The 18,774-nt window shown below is 39.0% G+C and overlaps 1 protein-coding gene across 14 annotated transcripts in view; it reads left to right on the forward strand.

Moving 5' to 3' along the window:
- The window catches only part of ZNF608 (zinc finger protein 608), a 149,687-nt gene that overhangs the window by 12,711 nt on the left and 118,202 nt on the right, over positions 1–18,774 (forward strand). Inside the window, exon 1 of one of the 14 annotated variants that reach the window (XM_072030766.1) lies at positions 6,272–6,354. The exons of the other annotated variants lie outside the window; for them this stretch is intronic. Coding sequence (XP_071886867.1) covers positions 6,352–6,354 — 3 coding nt within the window. The 5' untranslated portion in view covers positions 6,272–6,351. Of the gene's footprint in view, positions 1–6,271; positions 6,355–18,774 lie in introns of those variants that run through there. 14 annotated transcript variants of the gene reach the window in all.

An 18,774-nucleotide genomic window follows, 5' to 3' on the forward strand; every position in this document is an offset into this window, starting at 1 on the left:
GCAACAGAAGAGTAAGCTCCAATTGGTCACACTTATGTAAACTCCTAGAATTCACTTTCTATTATTCTGACAAAAAGCAGCATTCAAGTTTAGGCTGAGTTTCCCAGGAAATTTTGAGGTGCATCTGGCCTCTGATGCACAAGGTGCTTTGGTTTTGCACACACTTAATTTATTGCATTAGTCATTGAGTTAATTCAGGGGCCCTGTTAAGTCCACCCACCACTCCTAAATTCACACTACTCAAATGCCACCTTCATTGTTGAATTTCAGTGATACTGCATTGAGCTATGGTAGAAGTGTATCTCTGTGTGCCCATAGGTCTGCATTACACAAGCACAGATTTTACAGTTTTCACTGCTTCCCTCAACCATTGAGAAGAGTTAAATGCAACTTGTAATCTCAGTTCTCATAGTGCACAGGGCCAGACCAAATTATTTTTGGATTTCCTGTCACCTCCTTGGCTGATTCCTGCAGATGGCTCATGTTAAAAGCAACAATAATGTTTGAATTGGAAGAGTTTGGTCTTTGGGTTTTCATTCTTCATGGAGAACTGTTTATTTGTGTGTGGTTCGCCACACTACATGGATAGGACTATCAAATCTGTGCTTTATTATAGGCTTAAAGCAGTGGGGTAATGGCAGTAGTTGCATGTTCCAGGGCTTCATGTTCTTGCCAATTCTTTCTTTTTGAAGGAAGAGAATGGAACTAGATCTGTATCTCTGCAACAAAAGGTAATAGAAGCAAATAAAATTAGAAATGGACCTCAATGCAACTGTGTTTTGCTGCTAAAAGTTTTAAATCTGATTTAGTAAATGTCGAGGGAGTTGTTTAGTTAGTGCACACTGAAGATACAGATCTAATACTCCAGAGGCATGCTGGCTCTACTGAACATACTTGATGTAGAGTTTTACCAGTTACTTTTGCCCTGGGATTAGTGTTACGCAGGGTATGTTGAATTGCACTGGAGTTCAGGAATTTGAAGGAAAAAAAATTGTAATTTGAGAACAGTGAAGATTGTTGTTGGCACACCCTGCTTTCCTATAAAGCTAAACTCATCTGACACTCTTCAACCGCTAGTAAGGTGTAGTCTCATGTAATAAATTTAGTGTTGCTAGTTGCCTTTTAAGGATAGGGTTGTATACACGTATGCATATAAACAAATACATATGTGTGTGTGTGTACACATATGTATGTATATTGGGTGTATACATGCAGAAACACATATATAAAGAAATGCTACCGTTTTATAATACATCAGCTGAGTTTTGGCTAATAGTCTTTATTTACATTTCATGTCCAGATCCTTTAACAGTCTTTCCTGTGATGCTGAACCAGATGCCAAACACTGAAGGAGAAAGCTAGCAGCTGTTTCCATTACAGCATTGGTACATTTTTGTCTACGCTTTATTTTCATTTTTATATTCCCCTCCAACCTTTTGTAATCACTCCTTAAAAAAGAATTTTCCCTTTGCCTCTGATGTATCTGTCTGCAGGCTTCTGTGTTATTCTTAGCTTTAAAAATATCAGACCTGCTAGATTTTTTTTCTCTGCTACGTGCTTAATGGTTTGACTCTTGCTCAACTCGAATAAGTAGTTCATTACTTTATGTCTGAGTAAGTCCTGCCTGAGATGAGTCCAGGTTACAGAACAGGGCCTACTATGACCAATTTGATTATTCCTGTAGCAACTTGAGTCTCAATATGATTCGTAATTTTTTTCCACGCCACCTGGATAGTATTTTTCTCATTCTTACTCTTTCCTTCACCATCTCTCTGAAAATAATAGTTTCATGGCTGTATGCTGTTACTGCTGAGATATGACTGAGAACTGCATGCAGTACAGTGAGGCACATTCATTTTCATCTAGTACCCGTTTATTGCCTTGAGCACTGTAAATCTGTCAGCTCTTCACGATGCTTTCACCTCTTTCTTCATTTGCTCCAGCTTCTAGTTTGACAATGTTCCCCTGAGGCAGAATTCTAATCTGCTTCCAATTAGTTGCAAAATGTGACTCAAATTTCCACATTATGGCTGCTGTTTTACTTGCACGCACACATCTAGAAACAAATTAATGCTCTTGAATATTTATTTTTGAGCCTTCAGATTTATGCTGGGAGGAAGAGTTGCCAACTATTTTCAAAGCACTTCCAAGATTTACCTTTTTCCTCAAACTGTAATATTTATTGTAGACTTAAAATGCCTCTTACTGCTTCATGTTTACAAAACCTTTTCAGCTGACTGGTAATTACAGAAGATGCATCACATATGGATAAATTCTAAAAATGAACAATACTTATAATTAGGGTTAAATTTGTGACTACTATGCCAAAGCAGGATACGAAGCACTTTTTTTTTTTTTTTTTTTCAGGGCTAGCACAACAATTTTTTTTACCTTTACTGTAGTTTTTGAGAATGAACATACTTAGTTGCTGCCTGTGTGCAAGCAACTTATTATCCATGACTCCAGAAGTCATCATTTGTTTGAAAGGTTGGCAGGGGAGAGACAGAGATGTGTTTGGTCTTTAGTGAGTTTTTGTACATAGAGCTAATCACAATCTGTTTGTGTGCATCCCCCTATAGGTGTCTGTACTTGTGTATACGTGTATCTACATGAGTACATGGGTGTATCTTTAAAAGACGTGACATAAATGGAGTTTTGGGTTTCTCAGGTAACATTTGTATTCCTAAGAGTAATTTCATTAGGGATACAGCTTTTACAGTTCACTGGGAAAGAAGTGTATTTTTGGATGGAAAGTCCAGAGATCTGGATTAATTCACTGCAGAAAGGACTGGAATCTAAACCCTGCTGGCAGGCTGAACTTTTGTTTGGGCAAAACCAGTATTGAAGCCTCCATGACAGTTCTGCTTGATTGCCCTTCTGCCTCAGAGCCTTATGTCTGTAGTTGCCTATATGGAGAAACACAGTATATTTAATTCAAATGTACCAGTAGCTAAATTTATAGGTGCAAATCTTCGGTAGAGTTTAGCACTCTGCAGCTTGGCAGATTGATGTCAGCAGCCGTAATAGACTTTAAATAGGCTTGCGGAATTTCATTGGGAGTATATTGCTGAAGTTGATATTGCTAAGTACCTGTCATTTCTAAATGAGATTTGCACCTGTAAATTTAGCTGTTCATTTGCAGTAATTCACTTACTTCAGACAGATTTTTTTTGAAATGTTTCACTGTCTTTACCATCCTGCGTTGAGTTGGTAGCCTGCTAGCCACATGCTATATATATATATGAATATCTGAGGGGAGGTGAACACGCACACACATCGTGTTTGGGTTCACAGTTCCTGATAAAGTATTTTCCAGCAGGAACAAAAATGTAAAAGGAGAGATAGAGGAAAATGACCTTGATGTTACCCTGTTTTCTCTTGGGTCAAAAATGACTCTTCACTGTAGAGATGAGAAACCTAGAATGTTATTTATTTCTCTAAAGATTTCACTTCCTCTTGTAGACTCCTGTGATTCACAACATCATTTTATAAGGAAACGGTATTTGCAAACATGGTGAAATGCTGCAGCAGCATGACCTTTTTTCTTTTCTCATGCAACGACAAAGTCTGTGAGGGCCAGCTCTGTAGTCAAGGTGAATTGCAGTTCTTATGATTATCAGCTGTTGAGAAAAAAAGCGCACTGATAATTGAAGCCAAAGTGAAATGTATGTATTTACAGCTTATAGGAACAGGCTTAAAGATACCCGCAGTGCTTAACCAGGGCAGCACATAAAAAACAGCCCCCCACGCCCAAAGGTATGTACACATACACATGCACGCACACAATCCCACATTATTAATTTTTCAGGCAAAAGCCACGGTGCTTGTGAGAAGCATTAAATGCTTTTGTTGATAGCTTATAGTTTTATAAACTCTAAATGAGCTTATTGCCTTTTAACCAGCACTAAATAATAGAAGAACCTATGAGCCTCCACATTGGACAGCAGCCAAACAGCCAAAGAAAGAAAAAAAAAAAAAGGAAATGAATGGTTTAATTGTAGAGCAAATCATTTGTTTACAGATTAAGACCTATTTGGTAGCCAAATCCTATGGACAAGGAGGTGAAAGAATGAGGCACTAAGGTACAGGAAATGAGCTTTACATTTTGTGACTAAGTCCTGCTATTTTTACCTCCTCCTAAAACAGAGGAGGCAGGGAAAAATGAATTGTTTAACAGCAGAGGCTGCTGAGCACAGGGCACGTATTTAGTAGGAACAAAAGGGTGGGAGAAGGGAGTGTTGGTGCGCTTTATGCTCTGACAGCAACCTGACAGCTGGAGCTGCTTCCAGCTAAGGGGCACCCGCTGGTGGCAAGAAGACCTGCCCTGTTGTGTTTTCTGTCTGAAGGGGGGGCGGTTGGAATGCCCCTTTTAATCTGAGCAAGCGTAATTCATTTGTTTCAAGCCCTCTCCCCGACAACATGTTTAATTTCTATTTTTTTCTGTATGAGAGGTTTTTTTTTTTAATGGGCCTTTGTTTCATTGTTTCAGTATTGTAATTAATTAGCAGGCAGTTCAAAAAGCTCAAAAGTGCTTGTGCTTCCTGATTTATTGTTGTACAACATTTTTTCAAAAGTCCTACTAGCTGCTTGCCTGTAAATTTGAAGATATCATTTTCATGAGTCATTGGTTTAAAGGTTAAAGGCAGGAAAGTCTTACAGCACAAGTGGAGTAACCTCTACAGTTAAAGGTTGTTTAAGCTTTTTTGTTTGAATCTCCTTTTTTTCAGTAATTTGCATCCTTTCAACAATTCCACCTTTCAAGCTGAATTTTCTGTGACTTCTTTACTGTAACTTTCTCACTTTCACCAACATGACAATTAATTTGGGAAAATGGACATTGGAAACCAAACCCTCATGTAAAAGAAAAGAGGGAATGGCCTCAAATTGCACCAGGGAAGATTCAGGCTAGAAATGATGAGACTTTTCTTCTCAGAAAGAGCAGTCAGGAACAGGGGTGGGTTGCTCAGGGAGGTGGTGGAATCACCGTCCCTGGGGGTGTTCAGTGAGAGATTGGACGTGGTGCTTAGGGACATTGTTTAGTGGGTGACATTGGTAGTAGGGGGATGGTTGGACCAGATGATCTTGGAGATCTTTTCCAATCTTAATGATTCTGTGATTTTGTTTATATACAAAACATCCCTGCCATCTGTAGCTTGGGAAGCAGAGCTTTTGGGGAAAATGTCTCATGACTGTTAATAAGAAAAATAGCATTGATTTGATCAGATTATGAACCTTCTGAAGATTATGCTGAGCCTATGAAGATTTGGCTATATGTTTGGCTATACTTGATTTTACATCCTCAGTAGCTGTAATAAGTTTGTGTGAGAGAATAATTGGGCATAGGTGAGTATGGTGTGTTTGATTGTTTGAAGACATTATAAAATACTCTTTGATTTCCTTTAAATTAGGATAAAGTAGGCATTGAGGTTTTCATCCCTTTGACTAGCAGGAAGCTCATGTAAAGAAAAATAAGAAAAAATACAGGCAAAAAAGAAATTGTCAATTATTCATATATGAAATCCAGTAAGGGAATAGGAAAGCTTTCAGTGTGTATTATGCTGTGTAATTGTAAGAGGACAGAAAAATGTTAAATGAGCTTTAGGTGTGGCCTTTTAAGTGTTTAGCACTGCAGTGTGTTGCTTCTTTTTGTATCTCTTGACTGAAACGTCTGACACTATATGGAGCATTACTCCTTCTGCTTGTTAAGCAAACATAAGCAGCAGTGCCAGGAGCTTGGGCTATTAAAAATGTTCCTGACAAACTGTAGTGTACTGCTTAGTAACCCTAGGAATAGTATTCTCCTCAATAATTTGTTTTGTTTTATTTCTATTAGCTTCTGCTGTATTTCCTTACCCAGAGAATGAGAGAGACTACATGGTAACGTGCATGCAGCTGTATTTCCAAGTAACAGTCCATTTCTCTAATTGCATTTAGAGGTGGAATCTGCTTGCCTGGGAATGAGAGGCAACATTAACATTAACATCTCTGCAAGGAGGATACTGCTTGGGAAGTTAGATAGGAATTCTGCCTGTTACAAGCAGTTTTAATTGTATGTGTGTATTCTTAGTGTGTTGATATCCCTTCATTTTGTCCATTAGCACTGAAATGGCAGTTTCCCTTGGAACAGTAAACCACCCTCTATTATCTGATGCCTATTTGGTAAAGTGAGCACTGGCATCATATGTTGCATGATTGAAAGCAGCGTTCTGAGTGACCCTTGAAGAACTCTGTGTTCTGGTATTGTGATTTCACACTGTAATGTTCACACTGGAATTTTCACAGCACAACTGGCACAGCCACAGAAACAGGCTGTAAGAGGAAGTTTGTTTCCTCTGGAGGCATAGCCTCAGCATGGTAATATTTTTTGCATCTAATTACAAGTGTATAATTTTATTGTTGTTGCTGCCTCTAACAGACGCATGGGTGGTCTTCATACTTCACAGTGAAAATGATAGCATTGAAATAATGGGTGAAGTTCCATAAATTCTCAAGACAAAATTACTCCTTTTTTGTGGCTGTATGAGTCTTAACTATCAGGAGACAAATTCACCCCAGGCCAATTCTTACTTTTTTTGATCAATGTAGTGAAGTTAGGCTTACTGAGCTTTTCTGTCTCATTGGTAGAGTCAAAACAATAATTAAGCAATGTTGCCCTGAATGTGGGCCTTTGTAAATTCAAAAGGAAATTTGCCTTCTAAATTGGCAATTTAAGGCCAAGAAATTACTTAATCGCAGGATTTCGCAAGATTTCTTACAGGCTCATTTTGATTTTTATACCAGCCAGAGGGATGGTAAAATAGTTAGCAAAATGAAATTGTGGACGTGATCTGAACTCATTGAGATAAAAAATAGATACGGATAGTATATATGGTGGTATAAGGGCCCCTCTGCCTTGTAATTGCATTTAACAACTTCAAATGCTTCCAAAAAGAGCCAGGCAAATGTAGTACTACTTTCAGAGTTGAATGAGGGATGAGGAGGAAAGCAGGTTAAGCCACTTGAGGATCTTCCAGAAACCAAACCTTTGATAAATTTAAACATATAGGTCACGGTACCTTTCTCCTCTGTCCTGTATGACCCATAGGTGTTTTGAGTCAGATCTTGCTTCTATGGCACAAAGAAGTCACTGTGCTTACTTGTGTGAATGGAGACCAGCTTCTTGGATGAGGAGTATGGCACCTGTGTTGTTTCTTCTCACAGTTTAAGCATTTTCAGTGTTTTATCATAGAGAAGGTTGTCTAATCTGGGAACGGAAAGTCAGCATACTAGACTAATTTGTTTTAGTCGTTGCTAAATTTGTAAAGCATTCTCTGAGAAACCAGTGTGTGAGCAGAGAGGAAATCTTAGATATTTTGAGATTAATCGACTCTCCTTTTAAATTAGATCTTGATTTGAAAGTAAACTTGCAGCTCACTTGAGAGCTGAATTGCAGAATTCATTGTTTTTCAGCATAAGAGCAGAGCATCGCTACAAGTCTTTTGAGTAGTGCTGTGGTGTAAGTCAGGCTGCACTTAGAAGAGCCAGTACTTCCAAGATGAAATCCTATTACAGCCCTGTTGAAATTCTTTGATATCTTTATTGGTTTGCCACTGTGGAAGTGGGCTATGGTAAATCTTGTTTTCTTGATTTAAGGACATGAAAGGTCATGTTTTTGCTGAGTTCTCTAGCAAGAGATTTTGCACAGCTCTCATAGAAAAGAGTGTCTACAAATTTGTCATGGCTGTATGTAGCTTTTGCGTCTGGATGTACAGTGAGGCTGTATCTGTGAAGGGGGTGTTAGTGGAGCAGTGCCAGGACAAGACTGGCAGCTGGCTGCCAGAGCACGCCCCAGCCTGCGAGCACCAGTGCAACAGTTCTGCTCGGTTCCTGAAAACTGCACAGGAGCTGTGGTCCCATGCGTGCTTCCCACTGCATCTGCCCAGGGTGCTGCCAGCACCCGTCACTGATGACTACCTTCTCACATTTCCTCCTGCTTTTACAGGTTGGGCTGTTCCCCAGATTGCTTCTGCCAAAAAACAAACAAAAGGTCCAAGTGATCCAAATAGCACGCCTTTTTGAACCTAGCGTCCAGCTTGGTTGGGATAAAAGGTGGCTGCGTGTGGTTGTGTGGGTAGTTTGGAGAAGAAGGCAGTGATGATCTCCAGAGGAGGTGAGGTGGGGCTGGTGATAAGGAGTTGCATTTGATACTTCCGTTTCAGTCTAGCTCAGTTGCAGGTGTGTGACTGCAGTGTAAAGGTACTGAATGGATTTGGGCATTTAGACTGATATTTTTGATCTCCTGGTTAACCAGAGGAATTTATTCAACAACAAATATCAAGAGACACGAGCATTTAGAGTCTTTCTTCTGGATGGTCATCACTACTTCATGTGTAATTCTTTCCCCTCATTTTCACCAGATTAGTGATTAGCATCATACAAATGCAATAAAGGTAAGAATGATTTTGTGTAGTGTAATCTTTCAGTGAAGTGCCTCTTTCACTACATTTTCCCATCTAGTGCCATATGCAGTGTTACCAGAAGAGGTGGAATATTGACAGAAAATTTCCCTTAAGACCCTCCTGTTCATTTGACAGATTATATACATAGCCAAATCTCTTGTTCCCTGCTGTAGACTGATAGTTTTCCCTCTCATTTCTGTGGATTTATCAACCAGTTACCAAGGAGAGGAAAGTATTTCCAAATTGATAGGAAAATGTGTTGTGAAACCGCAAAAATGTAGCAAAGTCTCCAGGGTAGGCCATGTATCTGGAACAGCTCTTTCAGGGTTTTCATTTTATTGGGGGAACTCAGTAGATTTCGTTAGCCTGAAGTGACAGTGCCTTTGGAAACCTGAGTGTGAAATCTTTGTGTCTTTTACTGCCTTGTCCTCCAAGTGTCCATACAGACCCCCTCATTATCAGTATTTGGTGGTTCTCAACTGCCTGTCTGGTGGCCAGGTGCTCCAGAGTCACCAGGAGGAATATCACGGAGAGCAAGGCGGAGGGAGGCTAGGGGTGTCGTGCCAGGAGCTGGAACAGAGTCTCTTCATGTGAATGAGGTGCACCCAGGTAAAGAAGATTCACCCCTCTGTTCTTCCAGGGAAGGCTTTTTTCAGGGGGAGGATGTTAAGCCACATCTGTAGGGATTTTTCTTGCCTCTGTTTCCATGCTTGCCACGAGGCTTTGGAAGACTCATTTTCCAGCTTAGAGATTGTTTTGGAGCTGGCACAAGACAGAGACAGCTTTGTTTTTATGTCACTCTTGAGTGCTGAACAGTCCTTTGGGAATATATTTATTGGCCTGTTGATTGCCCTGTGTGCCAGGTGTAATAGTTACAGTAACCTGTGCTAATAGGTGACCAAATGATTCTTTGTGCAGGTGATTTAATTTGATCGATTCCATGCTTATGTGACAAATCTGTGCTGTTGAGGCTGGCTGGAGGCCAGCTGGTGGTGTGATTGTGGAAATGGGGCGTTGTTCTCCTAGTCTTAATTTAATGCACCTTAGCTAGGTTTCTGAGAGCTATCCCATGACAAGGAAATACAAAACCACCTTTTTGGAAGGGAAGAGGAAGGAAGAGAGTGTAAGTCGTCAGTAAGTGAGCAGTCTCTTTCTTGAGTGCCTGTGTTCTCAACATGGGGTTAGAGGAACTCATGAATTTTGGCTTTCTTGTCCTTCTCTTCATACCTGTGTTATGATACTGTAAGTAAGGTGTGTGACATGAAAATGTAGGTTCTTAGTAACTAGTATATATTGATGAACATTTAGGGTGAACTTGTTCCCCGTGGGTACTCTGTGACAGTGCAGAGAAGCATGTGGTCGTAACAAATTACCAAAGGGTTAGTCTTTCCTCAGTGTGCCAGGATTTTCATACAGATGCTTGTGCTTGTCGTAACTTGGATTTCAAATTACTTTAATCTCAGCAAGGGAAGCATAAAAAGCACAAGAAGTGTATTTTGGCAGTCACCTCCATTAGTACGGGGGGCTGAAAGCAAACCACCATGTTTCCTGGTTAATTGTTGTTAACCTCTGGTGGAGCTCCTGATGGTTTGAACTGGCACCAGCCCCGGGATCTCAGTGCTGGAACTTCCTATCCCAAATCTGTACATAAAGGTATCTTGGGAGTTTCCATGATGAGGGCACATGCCATTTTCAGGGCAATGCAGGGCTAGCTTGAAACGACGTGGCCTGAGAAGTGTGCCTTAGGTAGTTCTAGAACGAGACAAAGATAATGTATGAGGCAAGCTAGTACGGTAGCCAAAAGAACATCAAGACTGGTTTGATTTTTGTCTGTCCTAATTAAAGACCTAAAGAGATGTGTTACTAAGCCACAAATATGTACTGGGCAGAGACCCGAGTGTTGCTGCTTCCAGGTAACCTGAGCTTGGAGAAGCATGCATAACTGGAGAAAATGCTTTGCTCCGGTGGGCGCGGCTGTAAATCTCATGCAATTGGAAAGTGAAGGCTACCTTTGGCATGCCCACGAAGTCAACAACTAATCTAGTGGGTATTAACATCGCCTTTGATTATCAAATCAAAGTTCAGTAAAACGATGTTTGTTCCCAATATGTTAACTTTCTGAAAAGTCACTGTATATCAGTTAATTAGTGATGTTTATAGGATCGGCATGTTGTTAAATAAACAAATTAAACATTAATTAAAATGTAAGTATTACAGTCTTAAAATATACAGTTATCTGACCTTTTTAAAGATATGGCTTATGTACTACTCTGTGCCACTGTTATAATTAATTAGAATGAAATCTAATAATGAGAATGTTTACTCTCTAATGAAGCTAAATGTGGAGATCTCTTTCCTGTTTGTCTCTGCTGTTACAACGAGTGGAGCATTAAAATCCTCAGTCGTTGCAGTTAAATAAACTTGTTACTGATTGGAGTTTTGCTCTGCAGATTAGGAATTCTCTGCTGCCCATACTGCTCTTTAAAGCACAAGGGTAGCCTAAAATGGCTCCAGATTATGATGTATGGCTGCTCTTGTGAAACTGCAGCTGCGAATCTAAAAGAGGATGTAACCATGCAGAATCGCTCTTTTAGATGGTCATTAGCGCTGCATAAGTACAAGCCTCTTTTTCAGATAGCATTTATTCTTCACGGTTCTTCTACTAGTATTTGATGGCAATGTCATTTGCCAAGCATTGAATAACAATGAATGTTTTATTGAAGTACAGTATTCTGAACCAGTGCTTTTTAAGCTGTTTAAGTGCTTAATTTTCATTTGACTGCTCCTTTTCATGCAAATGTGAGTGTAGCAGAAAAAGCCAATACATTCTCCTCTGTTGTGCTGTTGTGATGTGCTGGACTAAGCTGAAGGCTTGTGTGTGGGAGAAGGAAGCGTAGCTTAATTTGTCATATTTATCCACTGGCATCCTGCTCGGTCTCTATTCTTCATTCTTCATTTTACTTCGAACGAATGGGTGCAAAAAAAAAAAAAACACAGAAGACTTTCTGTGTGATACTAAGGAAAAAGCAAGCCAAGAAACAGTCTCTTCCTTGCCCCCAAACAGATGGAAGACCAAATTCCAGATTCCTTTTATGGCAATGAAAAGAGGAATTAAGTCTAAATAGTTCAATGCTTGTTTCTTTCATTCTTCTTCCAAGGATCTCAAAGCAAAGTAGTCATTAGGAGTTCATTTCTGAAAGGCAGGTTTTTATGTGGTTAACACCTACAGCTATGGTAAGATTTTTCAACAATCTAGCACCTACCTTTGCCATTATAAGAGAATCTGAGGGGAAGCCATGCACCCAGCGTGCTTTGTTCTTTTGAACATCTGGCCTGTTGTTTCGATTAGTGAGATATTCTGAAAATCTGCCATCAGGTCTGTGTTTTAAGTTCTAATTAAATGTAGTATGCAGGCTGGTGATAAGCTTCATAATAGCAATGCTGCCGCCATTTTATAGACAGTGAAATTGAGATGGAAAGATTATGAAGTTACTGAACATTACCAATATATCTCCATACTGAAGAGCTCCATCTGAAGAGGCTTTTAGAGCCTAAATTCAGACCCAGATAAGTATGTCTTTTATTTCAGCCTTTCAAAGTTTTAGAACCACAAAGGAAATTGATGGCACCATGGCATGGAACATAGTCATACTATGCCATAAGCACTGACAGCATCCATTCCTGCATTATCATCGGACTCTTTAACATGATTTGGGTGGGTGAATTAATATCATTGGTTTGGGGACAGGTGCTATATCCATTTTTCAGGCAGCAACAAATACTATGCAGACTTTAAGTGTTGTTACACTAATTTCAATAGAATGCTCGGTGATTCTCTTCTAATTTTGAATGGTAATGAAAGCAAGTGGTCAGTCTTAAGTAGATACTCAAACTAATCCAGACTAGGGTAGAGTAAATACCTTTTCCTTTGCCATGTGAGAGTGAAGAATTTTCTGTGTTATGTATACTGAGATTGAAGAGTTTTGTTTTTTTTTTTTTGCCCCTTTTTTAAATAGAAATGTTAGTTTTCAGTGTAAGCGTGTGTATGAAGTTCTGTGCTTGTATTCAAAGATCCACTGACCCTATCTCTGCCGCAGATGACTTCTCACATATTTTCCAAGGTTATTTTTGGTGTTCATTTTTCTCATTTCTCTGTCCTCAACATACAAGCATGTCTTTGGGTATCATGCAGTCATTTTTTTTTTTTTTTTTTTTTTTCTGGTTGACCATTAGTCATATTGATATTGAGGTGATAAAGGAAGCTTTATTCTCAATGCATTTTTAACAGTACAGTATCAGGATCTGTCACATAAATATTTTGTTGACATCAAAGAGACTATGTAAAAACCTATAATTTTGCAGAAACACAGATTGAATTGTGTTTCAACCATTTCAAACATGAAAAGGAAAGATGACTACATTGTTTCTAGTGTCTGCCAGGAATGAAATTCCAGCAGTAAATAAATACAGTAGCCATCCAATCTAATTACATTTTAGTTACCTAAAGTACTACAAGCCAGGTAATTCCATTTTTAATGTGTATCACTTTAAGGTAATTAAGTGTTGATAGTGTTTTCTACATTTTCAGACTGGATAGCTCCTTCAAAATTGAATTAAGAATGTTGTCATTTTTGATATCTGAAAGTAGTGTTTGGAACTACTTTGAGAGTAGGCTTAGAACTAAAATACCATATTACATATTGGGAACCGTTGTCAACCAGTGCACTTTTTATGTTTTATTGTTGTACAGTATTTGCTTTAACTCATTTAAGAGTTGGTGCAATAAGAAGGAAAGTAAAAGTAGCAGAGGTGTAATAAACACTGGTTTAATTTTTATAGCACAGTACATTATAGAACTATAAAACTGTGTGATTATCTAAGTCATTAACACTGTCTTAAATCAAATAAGTGTTTAGAGCCTGACACAGTGCTGAAAACCAGTGTATCAGCGACTTTCTAAAAGTGAATTTGAACAGAAGCCAGTGTTGCTTGGAAGAAAGATTCTGCCGTTATGCATCATCAGGAGCTCAGTGTTAAGGATATCATCCAACTATTATCTTCTCAAGCATTCCCTGTTTTACAGCGCTCCTATCTATCTCATTTTCACACTTCCTTGAGAACTGTAGAATGTAAAACCCGCAGAGCATTTGTGCAGGATCACCACCAAAAATGGGTTACTTGATTTAAGTTCTGTCTTGCACTTGGTTTATGAAAATTTTTGTTTTCACTAGCTATTGCACCCTGAATTTATTGATAGCATGTTAGGAGGCATAGCAGGAGCAAATCTAAAAGTCATGAGTCAGTTAAACTCTTTCTACTCTTCTGTTAAGACCCAGCTGATCCAGGCACCATATTATTTGTTTGTGCCCTTAAACTGTTTTTTTTTTGTTTTTTTTTTTTTTTCAACAATGATTTAAGAGATTCTTAATTGCCTGATTTGAGGCATTTGGGGTGTCCAAGACTTGTACACAGACTGCTCATCACTCTCCGTAAATGATGTCTTTAAGTTGAAAATTTAGAACATCTTGATGCTTCTTTGAACTCAGTCTAAAAATAAATAAAGTCTCTCTCTGTAATTTGCTAGATGTTGGAAGGCTACTCCTGTCAAACCTTACTCATGCCACTTGGCACGCCAAGTTCCACATTTGGTATTAGTCTGCATTAGTTCATGCAAAATTGAAAACAATGTGAGAGAACGCTTGGAAGATAAATTTCCTGTCTCGGCCAGCTGAACAAGAACACGGCCTCTTAATAAATCTAACATATTTTCATTTAAAAAAAAGAAGTTTTTTTTTCTTCTTGTATTTCATCAGCTTATATTTCATTCACCATGGCTGAATCACTTTCCTATTTTATGTTACTCTTATGAAGGTTAGCAATTGGTTTAGATGACATCTCCCCAATAAATGTTTTCCCAGGTTAGCTTTTAAGCAGCTAATACAAAATCATCTCAAAATTGGCAGTCCTCGTAAAATAATAGAGATGAAACACAAGAGAATACACTAAAATTAAAGACTTAGGTTTTTTGAAGGTGGCCTCTCACAGCATGGAGTCCCTACTAGACATAAAAAAGACATACATCTTTTTTGGACATGTATCAGAGAGAATCTTTTCTTTGAAAACAGTGGACATGTTCCCAAACCATGTCTAGGATAACATACAAAGTATTTCTAAAATTCTGTCAGCTGCTAATCCATGGGCGATAGATCTTTGAGGACCTGGTGCCATGCAGCATGCTGTGCTTTCAGGCAGTTCATTTTGCAGCATTTGAAACGCCAGTGGTAGGATTGTTTAGGTCCATCTCAATAGCCATGTTTGCATTTTTACAGAGACATAGCTGCTTTTGTCTTCCTGTATTCTCATGTTGTTTCTCTTCATTTGCTTGGAAGAAAAATAAACCTCTTGTCAGCCACGCTGCATACAAGTCAGAAAGAAAGGCACATTTGTGGGATCTTTTCCCACACCTTTGAAGAGTGAAGTGAACCTGATTTGGTAGTATTTCTGCTTTAGCTTTTGTAAGTCATTAGTGAGACAGAGTAAATGGATGCCTGGAAGGCTGGCTAATTTGTTTATAATAGTAAATGGCTCTGGTTTTGAGAGAGAAGCCATCAAACACTCCTGTGCGTGGATGTTCATTTCCAAATATCTGAATAATGATTGAGGTTGTATAATTGATACATTCAGGAAAGGAATGCATAGAAGTTGTCGCCTTTATCCACCAAATAGAGCTTTTGCAGCCTTTTACAACTTCCCATATGTTAATGAAAAACATTTTCTGAGAAATTGGCAGCTTTGTGCTTTGTAGCTGATGCCAGCTTTTTTCATGGACCAGTTCAAGGCAGAGCAAAGGGAAAAATGCCTTGTTTTAGTGCGTGAATTACTCTGACAAGCTTTCACATCGCCCCTCCTCTTATTAATATTCTTTTTGATGTAAGCTTGTAAAACAGAGGATTGGCTGTTAATCTCTGGGATCTCAAGGGCTTTTGGCAGTGGCCCATAATTGATGTGTTCACATGGCTGTTGTCTGACTACTAATGATTAGACAGCAGTGTTATCTCCTAGCTAAATCTGTGTTGCTTATAAATCACACTTGATAAACTGCAGTTTCATTTCTTCAAAGGATCTGTACATGTCTATATACTTTGATAGAACTGCCAGGGGCGTTTCATGATTTCATGACAGCTTAGATTAGTTTTATTCTTTATTTCAGTTGAACAAAATATTTGAGTTTCTATCATGCACAGAAACGTTTCTTTTTGTTATAAATTCATCATGCAGTGAACAGAGTAAAAAGCATGTGTACAATTCAGGCAGAGCAGAGAATAGAAGGTGACTGTAGAATGCCACATAAAATGTGGAATATTTGAGCTAATGCTTTCCTCTGCTATTTGAACAGAAAGGAAGCTTCATTTGCAGCAGTTGTTGATCACTGCTAGACTGTAAAATAGTCTACGAGACAGCGTGTGAAAGGGGGAAGTTAAAGGTTAGACTGATGTGCTGAAGCACAAGGTGTTTCAGTAATGGTATCTGGAATTTGTGGAGTGAAACCATGTCCTTTCCATGGCTCTGTTCTTTCTCAGCAAGACAGAAATGATAAGCCTTTGCTGAAAGTCTGCAAACGTAAACTTTTGTCTGTGCTGGGTGCTTAGAGAACATGCTAATGAGGATCCCTGGGTACTAAGGTAAAATCGGTAGGAAAAAATGTCTTCGAGGTAGGGACATGAGAAGAGGCATCTCAAGGTTGCCTGCTGTTAAGCCACAGGAAGAGTAGGCTTCAGCTGTCTGTTCCAGGGCATGTAACCAGATGATTTGGTGCCTATAGTGTAGATAGTTTCATGAAAAAAGACTTAAAAGAATGCTAAACCTAGGTTTCTACTCTCTGCCAAGACTGAATTGTCTCAAAACTGAGGCAAGTAGGTAAGTAAATTTACAGAAGTCTTCAGTGTTAACTGCAGATCTTATATTTGTCTTCATATTGCAAATTTAATCCTTTAGTTTCATTAAGGATTATTGGACACTTTGTGTCAGTGCCATGTTCAGTGTAGAAAGAGGAAAAAAATGCATTCTGAATGAAATAAGTATTAGCAGTTTCCTCCTCACAAGGATTATTTCCTCTTAAAAATCTTCACATAAAAAATTACTTGAAATGCTGATTACCCCTGTAGCTGGTAAAAACAAACACTACAATCCAAATTCTGCCATTAGTTTTGCTTCAGTGGAACTACTCTGGATTTACACCAGAGTAAAGATATACGCCAGTTGAAAGGAAAAAAAAAAAAAAGTGTTACAATAAATTGACTTTCCCTAAGAGATTGTAAATATTCCAAATTGGGAGAGATGGAGAATTGGTTGTTTTTTTTTGTTCTTTTTTATTATTTTTTACTTTGAGAGTAAGACTTTATTATTATTATTATTAACTGTAATTCTCCAACAGCAGGTAGTTGTAGGGATAGCTAAATAATAATGATTCAGCTTCCTTTTCAGTAGAATTACCAGGCTGAAATTGGAAGCTGAAAGGTCATTTTAAACCTGTTTTCTTCAGTGAGCTGCTGAAAAATCATAAATGCATCTGTCCCATTCTTAAAGACAGTAATAATGACTTGTTCTTTAAATAGCATTGGGGCGTGGTATCAGATGCTTTGTAGTGTTAATAGCTAATACCATGAAATGTTGTATGAGAGAGAGAGAGCAGAACTAACCAAGGCAGGATCCTACATTCTATGCAAAAGCCCAAGTGAGATACCTAAGGCAATATTGTAGGAAGATTCACCTGTCTCATCTAAGGTCTAGCTAAGTTAGAAGTTTTGGGGTCAGTAGACACGGATAAATACAGGTCCATGAAGTGAAACGATTAATATTCAGAACACGCTAAAAACATTGTCTGTAAGAATCTAGCTAGACAAATAAAAGGTTTTTGTATACATAGACCATCAGGGAAGTTTAGTTCTTTGTTTGAGGATTATAGAGGTGAATTAATGAACTGAAGAATCAGCAGCCTGAATCACAATGTATAGGCTTCAAACTCACGAAGGAGAGTAGTCAAGAAATGGGTAGAAGGAAACAAAAAATGTAATGCTGGCATATCAATGTACAGGAAGTCAATGAAGTGTGAAGAAGCCTGACTAAAGGTTCTCTTGCTCTCTTCAGAGTCTTGCTTTAGTCGGGATTATGCAATGCAGATTCCTGGAAACAAAAATGACCAAACTAGATTGATTCTTTGTATCCCTACTGGAATTGCTGCAAGGGCAGATCTTCCACCAGAGCTGCAGTGACACTGTTGACTAACTGAAACCATCTTTTGTTAATCTTGTTAACTGCTGCTGCAGGGTCGTAGGGTTGTGGTAAGATTTGCTTGGAGAGGGAATGAAAACCTGAAAAGAAATGCAACAGTACAATGCATTTCCCTAAGGAAATACCTTATGTTTTTCAGGGTTGAGTCAAGCAAACACTTGTGAAGAAGCAGTGATTGTCATTTTGTTTAGACAAAAACCATCATTGTCATAGTTTACCTCTTCCAAATGGTCACAAAACTAGAAACAGCTATACCTAATCCCTTACTAGGAAATATCAGTGCCTGGATTTTTACCATATTTGGTCACATGACACTGTCTGGTACTGGAGATCGTCTTGTGCACGCTCTGTGAATCCAAGCAGTTCACAGGAATGTCCTTTCTTGATGAGTGGAACAGTGTGTGTCCCTGTGGACAACACAGGGATCTTGAGAGAGGTTCAGTGCTGTTTGTTCTCTGTTAAGGCTTAGCAAAACAGCTGTGTGGTGACGGAAGACTGGAAGTGCAGGCTGAGCTGCTGAGTAGGAGAAACCAGCTTGCAGGGTAGAAGGCTGCTCTAGAGACCTATGGGCAAGTTATCTCAATGAGTGTGGTGTTCTTGGGCTGAAAGAGGAGAAATGTCTTCGCTAGAAAACTGCAGGTGGTGATCTGGGCATCCTCCCAGGCCTCTGCCAAACGTTTGAGTTGACATACAGTTTTTCACAGATGCAGCCCTTGGCAGAAGGCTATCTCTGGCAGCTGTCAAATGCTCATCTTTCCCACAGTAAAGTGGGTGAATGTCGCTGGGAAATCCCAAGCATCTGAGCTAGAACAGGAGGTACAAGAGAGGACAAGGTGGCTTCCACGCCTGGTGTTCGGCACCATTTTCTCTGCATTAAACCCTACTTAAAGCTTTCAGTTCTCATCATGCTCTTCATTGTATGTTAGTGCTGTCCTAAGAAATATTACCTGTATAGTATTGGTGGAACAGCCAAAGATACAGTCCTGTCCAGAGTGAGAAGGGCTTGAGGTCTGCATGCATAAAGAGTACATAACTATCAAAAGGT

This window comes from Anas platyrhynchos, chromosome Z (genome assembly GCF_047663525.1).
Source record: "Anas platyrhynchos isolate ZD024472 breed Pekin duck chromosome Z, IASCAAS_PekinDuck_T2T, whole genome shotgun sequence".
Classification (NCBI taxonomy): domain Eukaryota; kingdom Metazoa; phylum Chordata; class Aves; order Anseriformes; family Anatidae; genus Anas; species Anas platyrhynchos.